Below are 16,019 nucleotides of genomic sequence, written 5' to 3'. Positions count from 1 at the left end.
CATCTTTCACCAAAAAAATAATTGTAAAATAATGCGTAGTTTTTAAAATATTCATGTTTTTAAAATCCAAGTATCTTTTTTTGACCCTGTATTCTACGCTGAATTCAAGTATATGTCCCATTTCTACGCTAAATTCAAGTAACTAAACAGAGATACTTGTAATTCATATAGATGACCGAGATACTTGAGTTTAGCGTAGATGTTCGTAACTGCGAATCAGTTTATTACAATGGTAAAACAAGTATCTCCCAACACAATCAACAATTTAGGTTAGAAATTGTGCGCTGGCGCTAGTTATGCGCGCTTAATGCCGCGCCACGATGTGACCCGACCGGATTGCACAAGTTCGATCGGTTAATCTGTGTACTTAATTCATCTCTCTCTTTTTTGTATTAGCTGTGTAAAATGTGTGTAATCTATTTTTCGGTTTATTTTATGTTTCTTTACTTATTTTTTTGTCTGTTACCTTCCGTGATTATTTCTCACTTGATGGTCTAATCGGAAGATCAGCGCTGGAAGTCGCCAGCAGCATGCTGAGATGGGACCATTTCGTGACACTTTATTTTTCACTATGTTTTTTCTATGTATGTCTGTTGTCTGTGTGTTTACGAATAAAAAACTATTCTATTCTATTCTATTCTATTCTAAATTAGTTACCTACATAGTTATACAGAAGGTACCTTGTTTAAACATATACTTACGCGTACATAGAGAACAAATTTGCTTAGCAATATTCGTGTCAAAGGCTAACACTTGAAGAGTCTGTGAGATTTAAGTATAAAGAAAAAGTGTTGTTATAACAGTTAAAATTATCTGTATTGTCTACAGTAATGAAAACAAAATACTAGAATGCATAAGATAGACGCCTACGCCAAAGAAAGAGGAACTCATAATCATGCCGTATCCATGCCAAAGGTTTTGGAAAAAAATATAAAAACAAACAATAACTGACTGGATTCAATTGACCAAAAGGGAAATATTTAATACAGAAATTGAATTTTTATAAAGAAATATATTATGTGGTAAAGTGAATCATCTAAGATCAATCTCGAGGAGTCTATTAGTAGAGTTAGACCAAGAAAAGTCTGCAGAGATGTTGAGAGCACACTCAGTGCCAGTGTTATTTATATCATAATTTCATAGAAGTTTTACGTTTAAAATAACACCTGCACTGCGTGTGCTGTCAAAATCTCTGCAGTTTTTGGTTTAACCCAAGCCACTAAAGAGAACCACCAATTACTTACCATATTAATAGGTAACATAGCCAAGAATCGATATTACTTTATAAGAAATAGGGAAAACTGGCTTGAAGGATTTAATTAGATTTTTACTTTGTTACATAAGTAAAGTGAAATAGTAAATAAAGTAATTATGTACCTAAGTATTTATCTATGCAAGTATGTATATCGTCGGCATCGTCGCCTAGTACATATAGTACAAACTTTGCTTAATTTGGGGCTAGGTCAACGGGTGAAATATTGTCCCCAAATATAGATATTTATGGACTCACCAGCTCTCACCATGCCATGCACCAGCCTCAATCCTATCAAAGACATCTGTCAAATAGGACTATAAAAATGCAAGTGCAAGTCGAACTCGCCCACCTTACAAATTTAAATTATTTCTTTTTTTGTAGGTTTACTTTATAGTTTTCAGATTATTCCCTCTACTTATAGTGTAAAACAATATTACTTGCTACATTTCATAGTTCTAGGTCAGCGGGACTTCCTTAGCTACCTACTACCTACCAGTTTTAAATTTTGATTCCCTTGAGACTGTCGAATACTTACGTATTTTGACATAAACGACCGTATCTTTTTTTACGTTAATTTAGAAGTTTGAAACCACCCATCCACGAAGACAGAGGGTTTGTTGAAGGAATGGGATATTGTATCACAAAATAATCGCTGACAATAAATAAAATCGTTGAAATAACTACCAATAACCATGTGTCAAAAGGTCTGAGGATGGCAACATCAATTACTAATAAAAAAAGTATATTTTCCAAGAGAAAATGAGTTTTAAATATATATAAAAAAAATATATAATTATTTCAAGCGTTTTATTATGTAACAGAAATTTTGAAGTCGACAAATCAGAAAGAAACGACAATGAGTTATCGGTAGCTTATGTCATTAGCTTTCATTTGATACCATTTTGTTCATAATTTCATGAAAATTTGAAAAGTTACTGAGCGGATAGCCAAATATGTTTAGTATTTAAGAAGCTAAAGTGCTTGCTATTTCAAAGCTAAACACGAGATACTTGAATTTGTGTAGAATGGTTCTGAGATTTTCGGGCAGTAAACTACACAGAAAACATTTTATGCCTGTACAAAGTTTTATATACAAGAATATAAAAAAATAAAGTCTGTATAAGCTTAATTTTATCGCTCTTAACAAAATGGTATAAAAAAATGTTATATTTTAGACCAAATACCTAACAAAACAGACAAATTACGTTTTTTTGCTCTCCTCAAAAATTTGTCAAAACTGAGTTACTTGTTTTCTGCTTAGGGCAGCCGAATTTTCCAGGTGTTGAATGTAAAAGGGAGACATTATATAAAAGAAAGTGAAGGAAAACCTAAACAAAGATCTATTATTTTATTTTTATTTCAACCTCCAGTCTCTGTAGCACCAATTATCTGTTTCGCCAAGACTAATCTTGAAAAACGAAAGTTACCAGCTTTTATTTCTAAGTTTTCAATTCGATTGCGGGCCGCAATCACCTGAGCCACAGGTTGGTCTTAGTTGGGTCTTAATTTTAACGAACTGGCACACTGCGCCATTAAAAGCTATTGGGCGAGTTTACTCTGTGTCTATTAGAACTGTGCCAAGTGACAATTTGATTGGTCATGAAATAAAAACAAGTGTATGATTATAAAAAGTTTTTATGGTGTATAGATGTGCCAAAATGAGTCGTTAGTGGATTTAGTGAAAACATATTGAACGCGCGATGTGTATTTAGTTGTGTTTAGAATAATATGTGGATTGTCAGAATAATACTTGCATGTTCAAATTTGAAACGCAATATTGTAAATTGTCTCTTTTTTAGGGTTCCGTACCCAAAGGGTAAAACGGGACCCTATTACTAAGACTTCGCTGTCCGTCCGTCCGTCTGTCACCAGGCTGTATCTCACGAACCGTGATAGCTAGACAGTTGAAATTTTCACAGATTATGTATTTCTGTTGCCGCTATAACAACAAATACTAAAAACAGAATAAAATAAAGATTTAAATGGGGCTCCCATACAAGAAACGTGATTTTTGACCAAAGTTAAGCAACGTCGGGCGGGGTCAGTACTTGGATGGGTGACCGTTTTTTTTGCTTTTTTTTGTTTTTTTTTTGCATTGTGGTGCTGAACCCTTCGTGCGCGAGTCCGACTCGCACTTGCCCGGTTTTTTAATATTTCAAAAAGTAAAGTACCATGGTCACGATGCAAGTATCCGACAAACTGTTTACAGTACCGTTTTTCTAATTTCACGATGCACAAGTCAAGTAATACAAGAATCTATAAAATCAACGTGAAATGTTTAGCGTGCCTAACAAGTACTTGCCAGTCAAGTGGCTATTCATGGTCAAGTAACTCGCACCTTATAATGCTGCCTTAAGTTTAATACGTGGATTCGGTGTTGGAAAGTTCTCATTGAATTGAGGTGAAAAAACTTATAGTTACCGCGATAGCTAGTCTGAACACGTCTGCTTTTAAGATCGGACAGTTTGTGGTGCTAATAAAGTTAAAAATGGTTTTAAATAAAGTTTTGAGTTAGAGCTAAGAAGAAACTTAGTTCATCAGTCTGGATATACTTAGAGGGATAATAATTATTACAAAAAAGGTTGTTTTAGCGATGAGTGCACTCATCTTCTCTTCTGTCTGACTTCTCTGCTGTCTATCATAGTTTATATGCTTATTTGTATGTAACGTTTTTTTCATATTGGTGGGCAAGGTCACTTTTCTTCAGATTGACATCTATATCAGTTTTTAATTTATAATAATATAAGTAGCAGACTGTGACTGTGACTATGTACTTAAAAACACATTTTTTTCCCCGACATTATATCTTAACTCAATTTTATAATTTCATTTGTTCCTTGTATCGTAATATCGTTAAAACAAACGTAAAGTGAGTGTCAAACTGACATTTTTTTTTTCACTGAATCCTTAACCTATCCCGTCGCAGGTTTTTTTTTTAATTTTTCGCTGAATCTTTAACCAATCCCGTATCAGGTAGAAAGCAGTGGCGTCATACCGATAGTTTTGAAATTCCATTACCCCCAGCATTACAGATTTGGGAGGCATAATATATTGCCTGTCGATATCACTTAGTCGCCTCACTAGATACTGTGGAAACGCGCTCGCTGGATATGGCAGCCATCTTTTTTTTAATTTTGCGTGATTGACATTTAAAAAAATATTTTTAAAAGCGTAACGATTTAACGCAGCGCGAAATGGAGAGCTATTTAAATGATTAAACTAGATGCGTGTTTTATGATAAAATGTTGTTCACTGCTGTAGCAAAGTTGGTGTTTGATGCGAGTAATGATTTAGGGTTTCAAGCGGAAGATTTTATAATTTAGAATCTTGAGGGTAGCGAGAAACGCAAGAGGCACGATTTCGAAAATAACTTAGACCTCTTAGACATTGTAGACTATAGACCGTACCATAGGTATATATTTTTTTGTAATTATAGTATGACTATTCTGTGTTTATTCTGCAGTGAATGCTACAGGGTGTAAAAAGTCGCCAACAACGCTCTCGTCCTTGTCGCTTCATCCCTACACTACGATGTCAGCATCCCATAAGTTGTTTGCAACTTATTTTAGTTAATTTAACCGTCTCAAATATTAATTAACAAGAGAAGGTAAAATCAACATCCTGCTTATTAATTACTTGTTTTCCATTAACTTAATCCATGATTAAGTACATAATTTGTCTATAGAATTCAAAGCTTAACCTTATTAAAGTTTTATTTGCCGGATAATTCCATAACAAAGTTATTTCAATTTATATTCCTAACTTCGGAGGCCTTCAATTGTATAAGTAAACTCAAGTTTATGAAGTGTATAACTTATAATTATTATTTTAAGTGGCAATTATGTATATGGTTAATTTAAGGTAAATATCTTCGAATTCGTTTGACTAATAACGAAGAAATAAATAAAAAAAACAGTCATTTTCGAAATTATATACATGTAAGTATCGGAGCGGTCAAGTTACTCAAAAATGTCTGAACATGGACTTAAACATTAGGTACGTTTAAGTACCTATTAAAAACAAAAAAAAAAACAAAGTCCAAAATAGATTTAGAGCTGATACTTAATTGGAATAAAGATTAAGCAAAGCCGAAATTGCGTAGAATCATTCATTTATTTTTGGATTACTCAATTAGTAAAATAAAAACTGGCAAAGTGCGAGTCGGACTCGCGCACGAAAGGTTCCGTACCATTAAGCAAAAAACGGCAAAAAAATCACGTTTGTTGTATGCCCGACAAAAAAATATTTTATTATGTTTTTGGTATTTGTTGTTATAGCGGCAACAGAAATACATCATTTGTGAAAATTTCAACTGTCTAGCGGTCGCGGTTCATGAGATACAGCCTGGTGACAGACAGACGGACGGACAGACAGACGGAGAGAGGAGTCTTAGTTATAGGGTCCCGTTTTTACCCTTTGGGTACGGAACCGTAAAAAAGCTTTGGCACGTGTATTTAAAACAAAAAAAATCTAAGGGTAGGCGTCAGTCACCCAAAGGATATACTTAAGTAGAAAAAAAAATAAGAAGCGTATTTTTCAGATAAAACAAATCATTTTCTTTCAGTATCTATGTGTTTTTACGAACAGCGTCCTTAAGTCGTGTTAAAGTAACACGTATTAACAATTGAAAACTGAATGCGAGCGGTGTATGACTTTTCCCATGTGATTAACATGAGATTGCCTATTTTCACTAGTCAGTTTTGAAAATAAGAAATATTTCGGAAGCTAAGCGCTATTCGTCATTACGTCAAGAATATTTACGAAAAAAATGCACGGCAGGTGTCTGGAACGCTCAATGTCCATAAATAAAGTGTATTCATAATACGTGTCTTATCATGTAAACAAACGTGACATCAAAGTGTCATTCCAACAATACGATGACAATCTAGACATCATAATGTCAGATGTTTTTGAGGTTAATCCGTTCGTACTGCAATTATTGATGAAAATCTTATTAGAAATTATATTTTTCAGTGGTGATTTGGTTGATTTCAATACTTTGCGAGTTTTTTTAAGTATACAACAACATTTTAAGTAATGATTACTGTGTAATTCCAGAGAAAAGTGTGATAATGTCTTCGAGAAATGTTTGTTTACATGATAGGACAAGTACAGGATGAATACACTTTACAAACCGAGTTTTAATCCGAACTATCGAATCCCGTTGGCACACATAAAATCCTACGCAGGGTTTCCACACAAAATAGACCCGACGACGTGTCACATCCAGCGTCTGTTTAGTTCGCGGTGTGACGCCAATAACATTGAGTGACAGTGACACGGCCATATTGGATCACGATACGAACGCTATTGGCATTGATTTTGTTTTTTTTTTTAATTTCGTTTCGCGGTAGCGCTGTGTGTAGGTAGGTACCTAGTTTTTGAAAAGGTTATGGATTACATAGGTCTTGATTTTTATGCTGTAGTTTTTTTGTAGTTTTGATTTTTCTTGTACTTTTACTAAATAGTACCAAATCGTAAAAGTTTTTTTTAGACTGAATTAAACTTCATGTAAAACTGGGTTGATATTTTTATGATATTGCCAAAAATAAGGGTACCGTTTTTAGTGTTTTTGTAGTTAATAGGTATCTTAGTTTTTTGTTTATTCTACTTTAAAAGGTGCTTTATGTTTAACCCATTTAATATCGGCACCACTTAAACATGTATATTTTACAATATTGAGATGAACAAAATATATATAATTTCATGTCAACGTCAGATAACAATAATATCACAAGTTTTCTCCAAAATTGGCAATTTAATAATCGAGATTAAAAAAAAAATCGTTTCCATGATGCACGCCGTTAAAACGTTCGAAAAATTCAAATTGAGATATTAAATGACCGTTTTTTTCCAATAACTGGGACTGGGATTAATAACTAGTTTTATTTCCATTTCAATTTAGTAAGAACTATAACGAGTAATTCGACAAGCGATTCATTTAAGCCGCTTTTCCGATATTTGTTTTTTTTAAATGGCGATAAGATTAAAAAATACCAATGGACTAAAATACACATACAATACCTACATATACATCGTACTACATATAATACAAAACATTGCGATTATATTAATTGTGTCTGTATAATTCCCCATCATGGCTCGGTTTAAGGCCTGTGCCCATCGGCTTTGCGTGTGCGTGACGTGCACGTGCGCATGCGCTAAAATGTTGTAGCCGCACACGCACACGTCACGCAAGCGGTGTGCCGTCTCTCATAAGGATCTGTATACTACAACGCTGCACGCGCACGTGCACGTCATTCACACGCAGCCGGTGTGCACAGGCCTTTATTAAAATATATCGTACCTCACGGTGACAAGTTACTCGTTAGAGGATGCCCAAGTTTGCCTCGCACCATCCCACTAACCCGGAGTTAAGCGGTTCAACCGTCAACAGTGTCAAATTCTACTGGTAACCATGATAACCCCAGGTTTAACTTGAAGTGATGCAACAGAGACTGCATCGCCTGGGACACAAACGAAGAGACACAGGGTTGCCCAAGACCTGTACGTGGCTTTCTCTCGGCCTCACCGACTAGATCCGTGGGAAAGACAAGTCAACACGCGCGGAGTCGGATCGGCTGCAGGTGCATGACGGCTGGCACCGAGCCGGGTACAAACCCAACACAACAACACAACACAACAACAACACAACAATTCAAGTTCAACAACACAAACCACAACAAACAATTCAAGTTTTCCTTCTCTGTTGCTATCTCCTCCGTTAAACAGCAGGAGGACCACGTGCAGGCGAGATAAGCCAAAGATGTTATTCAAGTGAATTATAGTTAAGTAACAACAAAACGCGAGTTTAGTGACCGCGCACATAATCTCATACTAGAGATTTTGCACACATATGTATGTAGATTTAAGTACTTTTTTGGGAAATAAATAAATTTAATTTTCTTTTTTTTTTTTAAGTGGGTCTTAGTTATTTAAGTCAAATAATCTTACCTTTATCCCCTTTCAGCTCCACATTGCCCCGATACCACACGATCCTGGCGGCAGGCTTGGCGTTCTTCGCCTGACACTCCAGCACCACATCTTCCCCTTCCTTGACTTCCAACTTGGGGTTGGGGTGGTTCGTGATCTCCACTGAGGTGGGGGGTGCTGCGGACAAAAAGGGGGCGTTAATGATGTATAGGGAAAAGTGCTGAAAAGGGAGTTAGGGTATTTTAAATATACGGCAAAAGTTGACGTTCAAATGTCTACTGCAAACTGCAACTTTATTAGAGCGAGAGATTTTTTTTATTTAACACCACAAATCTACTCAAGAGTTTACATGTTAATTAGATACCTAGTTAAGTTGATATTGATATTTTAAAAACAGGCTAAAAAGGGTCTTAACTCAGCATAGTGTTGCAGTAAATTTATTGTTGCGACATTTCTATAATTATTCAATATCATTTTAATCAACAGAGAATTCTGATAAATTGAACAGAGGCAGAATTAAAAAATATTCGTAACTAATTTAATCACTGTGGCTTTACCGAAAAACCGAGAGGGCTATTCTGATTCAAAAATTAAGGTATTAATATTGATATGATATGCTAGCGCTGATTGGTGCGCGCGAAATGTATCACTTTGGGCCAAAGGGCGTACCGTGAAAATCTTAAATTGGAATTTCCTTATCCGCCTAGATCAATTGTACATGCAAGAGTGATTTTGACCCTCAAGGCCCACTGGTGCTTTACGTCGTTGCAACGTATTGAATGTGGCATGTTATAAAAATATATGTAAAACAACGCAGCGTTGACGCTGCGACGACGCAACACAACGCACCATTGGAGCCGTGCGTTGGCGTAGTCAACTCTGTGGCTGATGGTCGACGCAACGGCGCATGACGCCATTTTGCATAGCGTTGACTAGCCGCCGACGCTCAAAAGACGCCAGTGTGGGTTTGCACGCGTGAATCGTGACGTCATGTTCGTATCATAACAATATCAAAATAACAAAATCCGAATACCGCCCCGTTTTAAAAGAATTAACAATTTGGGTCGTTTTAATTAACTAAACGACTATAAATCATCATTTAATAGATAAAGAGGCATAAATTTAATATTAGAGGAAAAATGTCGGATTACGCCAATTAATACTAATTGAGCCCGTGAAAAATTACCTGCCTGTATTACTTTATTTGATTTGGGAATTCTTCGGGTTTTTCCGAAAACGTAGTTTGGGGATTTGTTTTTAATTTCATTTTATAGGGCAACGAATATTTTGTGTAAACATTTTTATTACATTCCTGGAATAATTTACGTACTGAAATATTTTCAGTGTATTTTATTTATTTTGGGGCTTTAGAGAAGATCGGTTCGACAATAATTTGAAGTACCTATTGGTACGAAAGTGGGAAAAGTGGAAAAAAAAGTGAAAATTTCACTGTTTCGAGCGAGACTCGAACTCGGGATTCTGGACCACTAGCCAATCGCTCTGCCAACTAAGCTACTGAGACTTCACTCGATGATAGTGAATATTTCCACCACTCATAATATACAGGCTGTCCCAGAATTCGACGTCAAGCCGTAAACGGATGATAGACCAAGTCATAACAGTTATCATAAAAATACAAAAAAAAACCAACTCATGTTCTTTAAAAATTATGGTCACTTTAAAAATTCACTAAAAAATCCACAACCTGTAATTATTCAAGATTACACAATAATAAAAAAATTAGAATAAATTATGGAATTTGTAGTAACAAGAGTTAAAGAACCATTACAGGGTGTGGATTTTTTAGTAAAATGAAATTCCTTGACCGTACAACATCATTATTTTCAGCAAAACTCATCATTCACAAAGTGCTATTTGAAGGAGAATGTACTTCTAAAATGCTCTAAATATTGTCATGAAGCTCAAACGAAAAGTTGTTGAAATGTGAAATGTCTGCCATATTCTGGTTATTTATTACAGGGATCGTTTAGTTGAGATAAGTTGCGAGTCAACTTGAACAGTTGCTAATCACACTGAAATAAATGTTTGCATAGTAACTGTGTATATCGTCGCCTAGCACCCACACTATACAAAGTTTTGCTTAGTTTGCGGCTAAGTTAATCTGTGTAAGATGTCCCCTAATATTTATTTATTTATAAGAGTGACAAACTATTTTTTTTCTACTTCTACAAAAAAATGGGATTTGCGAACTATGTGTTACCTCTTACAAAATGCCCGTAGTAGGATATAGACCAAATTTTATTTTCTTTTTGGACTTCACGGGCCTATAAATCCCGGTCTTTTGATAGGCTTGCGTGGGAATATAGATCCAACACGTAGAGGCCCTTTGGAGAGTTTTAATGTCATGTAGAACGCCTGCTGGAACCCGTTCACAGGCGCAACAATAGACACCCGTGAACCGGTCGCAGCAGGCATTGGGACTATTGTAGAAGAAGTGAACAGTATACCGGTTTATGGATTGATGTTTGGGTGGACAATGAGACTGGGCTATTGTAAAAGAGGTCCGGACACCTGCCATAACAATGTAAACACCGTCATCGAGGCAGGCGGTGACTCGCCGCTTACTAGATGGGCCCCTGAAACTGCCGTCGTAAAGACGACCAGGAGCAACATCGGTGTGAGCGGCTCAGGGGTGTCGAGAGGTGTGCGCCGCTTTCTACCCAGTGGCTGTTAACAGCCACTGTGCCAACTCGCGTCTTATGCATCTTTCACTTCCACCCCTGGAGCATATAGCTCTAACGACTCCTCTCTGGACGGCCAATTAAGGCAAGCCAGAGCTGAGAGTCCTGCGGGTCCCCTTGGGGTCCACTCCGGCCGACGAAGACACGCCGGAGATGGAGACCCTGACCGACTCTCGGGAGCACTCGGGTCCGTGGGGTCGTTACTCCCCAACAGCTCGCCACAAGCTGCCCTTTTTTCTTTATTATTAAGTATATTCTTTATTATTATTATTATTAAGTCCAGTTATTTTATTAATTAGTTACTTAAATGAGTTCGGTTTTTTTTTCAGTGCCATAGTAAATATATTTTTTCTTGTCTCTCGTTGCTATAGCTTTGTTGTTTATGTTAAATATTAGTAATATATCATGGTTTCAAGAATGCGTTTGTGAAGTAGGTAGTTATTTCAATAATGAACGAACATACAAGCAATATAAATTAAACTTTTTAACAAACTGTGGCAGGCCAGTAGTACTGCTATTTCTTGGCGGACAGAACAGCAAGAAAATATAATGCACTCAGTTTTCATTTAAAATAACAACTATAACACGGTGTAATCTTCAAACATCTATAGTTCATTAAATCTTATAAATCCATCTTATCTGATTTGAAAGACCACAGGGACATTGAAAGGCAAAGGGTCTCCCCAAATATATCGACGCGCATTCGGCAAAAGCCGATAGGAAAAAGCTTTATGTCCACGCAATAAGAGCGAAGAAGCCGACGACGCGTCGGCCGGCGCCGGCCGATGCGAGCCGAGCCGAACGACGACTTTTTCGCTCTTATTGCGCGGACATAAAGCTTTTTCCTATCGGCTTTTGCCGAATGCGCGTCGATATATTTGGGGAGACCCAAAGACGAGCTATTGCAGTACGAGCGAACATGCTAGCCAGAAGATTCGCCAAATGCAGCGACGACGTGAAACGGCAGCTGTTCCTAAGTTTTTGTACTTGTGTCTACACAGTGGAGTTGTGGTCAGATTACACCTGTGCAGCAGTGGGAGACATGCGCGTACAGTATAATAACGCATGGCGGGCGTTGTTCCGGCTGCCGCGCTGGTGCAGCGCGAGCGCCATGTTCGCGAAGGGGCGCGCGCCCGGCTGGGGCGCGCTGCTGAGAGCGAAGAGCGCCGCCGCCAGAAAGGCGATAAATGCATCCGCCAATACGCTGCTGTCCGCAGTGAGGGAGTGGGACGGTAGCCCGCTTCATGAGCGCTGGAGGACCTACCACAAACCGGTCACCACAGACCACAGGGTCGGGGCGATACGCCCCTTGGGCTAGTTAATATTAAGTTTTAATTTGTATTTAGGTATAATTTATAGACGTGAATATTTTAATTTTATTGTACAGTCGAATAGTTTAATTTTAATTTAATTTTATTGTAATTCTATGGAATTTTTCTGGAATAAAACAATTTCATTTCATTTCATTTCATTCATTTCATTTCATTCATTTCATTCATTTCATTCATTTCATTCATTTCATTCATTTCATTCATTTCATTCATTTCATTCATTTCATTCATTTCATTCATTTCATTCATTTCATTCATTTCATTCATTTCATTCATTTCATTCATTTCATTCATTTCATTCATTTCATTCATTTCATTCATTTCATTCATTTCATTCATTTCATTCATTTCATTCATTTCATTCATTTCATTCATTTCATTCATTTCATTCATTTCATTCATTTCATTCATTTCATTCATTTCATTCATTTCATTCATTTCATTCATTTCATTCATTTCATTCATTTCATTCATTTCATTCATTTCATTCATTTCATTCATTTCATTCATTTCATTCATTTCATTCATTTCATTCATTTCATTCATTTCATTCATTTCATTCATTTCATTCATTTCATTCATTTCATTCATTTCATTCATTTCATTCATTTCATTCATTTCATTCATTTCATTCATTTCATTCATTTCATTCATTTCATTCATTTCATTCATTTCATTCATTTCATTCATTTCATTCATTTCATTCATTTCATTCATTTATCTCGTTTCTGTCATTCATTCATTTATCTCGTTTCTGTGAAAGCAAATTATACTCATTCTTACTTACTCCAACATTTCATCAACGTTTCATATTTTATGAATGTTTATTACAAAAATACAATTGAAATGTATTTATTTCAGGTATAACATATTGAATATAAAATAACTTATTAAAATAAACTAAAACTACAAAGAAATTAAAATTAATACTAAAATAAAAGAAACTTACCTATAAAATAAAAACCTAATTATAAAAAGAATGAATTTTATGAATGCTTTTACCATTTCAGTTCGCTCTATTTGCTTCCTTGGATTAATTTAGTTCTTTAGTTCTCACCTACTTCGCTCTTATCAAGTGCGGTCTTTATCAGAATACATAAAACATGTACCTACTTGATACCAATAATTATCTGGACCTCTCTAGTTGACAATCGACGTGTCAAAAAATATTTTAGAGCACAGCTAAATCTAACCCATTACAACTTAACCTGTTAGTAAATCTAAACGAGGCACAAGTAACAGGATATTGCCCGCAACAGTTCCGCACCCCTGCCGGCGCACAAAGGTGCCAGGCCGGCTTTGACGCGGCCAGGGCCCGTCAACCGCCGGTCCGGTTGTCAATTTAAATGTTTTTGCCTTTGTACTTGGTACTTGATCGAGCGCGTGGGTGTTATTTCGGAATTTCGGAGTGAGAAGGGATGACCCGAAATGTATACAATGAGATTTTCAAAGTTCAGGATGTCACTAACCGCGTGCCGCCCAATGTGCATTAGGATGTACACTCAGTGTCGATGGAATGTCAACCTTAATTAAAACCAAGAAGATAGCATTTCATTTATCTCGTAAAATTATCGAACTAATGAAATTCAACCCAATTGAAAATATAACAAGATTCTAACTTGCTTAGCCAAAATTTTGTATGGTGAGCGGCACGAGGCACATCTCTAAAATCGTGTTCACAATTTTAGGGTTCCGTACCCAAAGGGTAAAAACGGGACCCTATTACTAAGACTCCTCTGTCTGTCTGTCTGTCTGTCTATCCATCTGTCATCAGGCTGTATCTAATGAACCGCGAGAGAAAAAATAATTTATAATAAGTTTTTACAGATGATGTATTTCCGTTGCCGCTATAACAACAAATACCAAACAGTACGGAACCCTCGGTGGGCGAGTCCGATTTGCACTGGTCCGGTTTTTTCACACAACCACATCATCAACTTTTCTAATTGAAAGTACTCACAAATATAAATATTTCTAAATAATCTACATAACGTCACCTTCATAATAACAAGAGCGGATGTATAATTAACACATGTAACCTAACAACTAAGGTTTAACGTTACATCATAAATAAGTAAACTCAACAGTAAAACGAGTAACTTTGTATGGAAATATAACACATAATGATCCGATTTCATTGCGCTTAAGAGGACAGGGGACGACCGCCTATCTATACAACCGTAGTCCCTATTTTCCTCTATGGATATTGACATAATGGAAAATATATTTTATGTTTATAAACTATAGCTTTGTCCCAATAGTATTTTTTATAAGATTTATAAATAAATCCATACAATTTTTTAAAACCTCCTATTTTTTATAACAGGTAAATCAAAAATAGAAAAATCAAACGGCGGGGCGTAGCGACGGTCAATACACATTATAATTATATTGTCTAATAAAAATTATAATGTCAATACTGAGAGAGGAAAATTAAGCGCTGATGGTAGCCTAGCGGTAAGAGCGTGCGACTTTAAATCCGGAATTTAAGTCACGGGTTCAAACCCCGGCTCGTACCAATGAGTTTTTCGTACGAAATATCATCTGATATTTACCAGTCGCTTTTCAGTGAAGGAACACATCGTGAGGAAACCGGACTAATCCCAATAAGGCCTAGTTTACCCTCTGGGTTGGAAGGTCAGATGGCAGTTGCGTAAAAACTAGTGCCTACGTCATTTCTTGGGATTAGTTTTCGAGCGGACCCCAGGCTCCCATGACCCGTGGCAAAATTGCCGGGATAACGCGAGGAAGAAGACTGAGAGAGGAAAATGAGGACTACGTTTGTATGGGGAAGCCGCGTCCCCTTTCCTCTTTAGTGTATTTAATGTAAGTCGTTTGGGTAATGTTTGGTTTCCGTGACTATAAAGATGGCGGCCGGAAGTCGAAGTCGTGATTTTAAACTTGACAAGCTTAGGATTCATTTAGTGGCTTTTTCTGTAGGGAGGTAAGTATGTTAGTTTTCTGCTGTATATTTCTAGAGATGAAAAATGGTTGACAATTATTAATATCAGCTTATCATATTATATTCCATTATTTATTTTATTACTAGCCTCCGTTCCGTCATCCTTCGCGTAAAGGGGCCCACTGATTAACAGTCGACCGGACGGTATCGGTCTGTCAGTTAGAACAAAGTTTTGTCTATTCCGAACAACTGACAGGCCGATACCGTCCGGCGGACTGATAATCAGCGCACAATAGATCTACTTTGATATGATTCAAAATGTCGCGCACTCACTGACGCAACGTCACATTTCTCATAAGTGATACTGATAAGTGATCCGCTTGATAAAAATTCAGTAAATAATAACACCCTTAATTAAAAATATCATTTAATATCGTTTCATTCACTAAAACCGACGCATCGTTTCAATTTGTAATATTAAAACGCGCCGTATATTCACACAAACACAAACATAGCATACTTAGCCCTAATCAAATCTAACAAGTAACTTCCACTGGCATGCGAGTAACTCGCATTGTAACTTTGCTTCTAAAATTAACAATGTCCGACTTTCCAACTCGCAACTCAGATTGCCAATTCTTGGCAAAGAATTCAATTTCCGCACAGTTAACCAATAAAAACCAATAACCATATATTAAATAATAAATTAGACTACGCAACCCCCGTGATTCTATCCCTAAAGTTAGGAAAAAACAACTTTTCAAACCCCCGTCGAAAACTGCTTACCAGCCAGTTTTGTCCAATAATGATTTATGGTACAGAAATTGTTGTACAGTTTCTTTTCGGAGTATATGACAATGGGAGAGTATGGGGCCAGCAATTTGTTAAGATTTTTC

At 36.5% G+C, this 16,019-nt stretch overlaps 1 protein-coding gene and 1 long non-coding RNA gene across 4 annotated transcripts in view; one reads left to right on the top strand and one right to left on the bottom strand.

Annotated features, from left to right (window-relative positions):
* LOC134675968 (uncharacterized) overlaps positions 1-16,019 on the top strand; it is a 512,277-nt gene that overhangs the window by 109,818 nt on the left and 386,440 nt on the right. The window lies entirely within an intron of this gene.
* Positions 1-16,019, bottom strand: part of LOC134675844 (nephrin) — a 311,394-nt gene that overhangs the window by 150,552 nt on the left and 144,823 nt on the right. For all 3 annotated transcript variants that reach the window (XM_063534144.1, XM_063534145.1, XM_063534146.1), the window contains one exon: positions 8,210-8,365. In XM_063534144.1, coding sequence (XP_063390214.1) covers positions 8,210-8,365 — 156 coding nt within the window. The remainder of the gene's footprint in view (positions 1-8,209; positions 8,366-16,019) is intronic.

The sequence above is a fragment of the Cydia fagiglandana genome, chromosome 23, assembly GCF_963556715.1.
Source record: "Cydia fagiglandana chromosome 23, ilCydFagi1.1, whole genome shotgun sequence".
NCBI lineage: Eukaryota > Metazoa > Arthropoda > Insecta > Lepidoptera > Tortricidae > Cydia > Cydia fagiglandana.
Note: the sequence above shows the minus strand (reverse complement) of the source record. Positions and strands in the feature narration are given on the sequence as shown.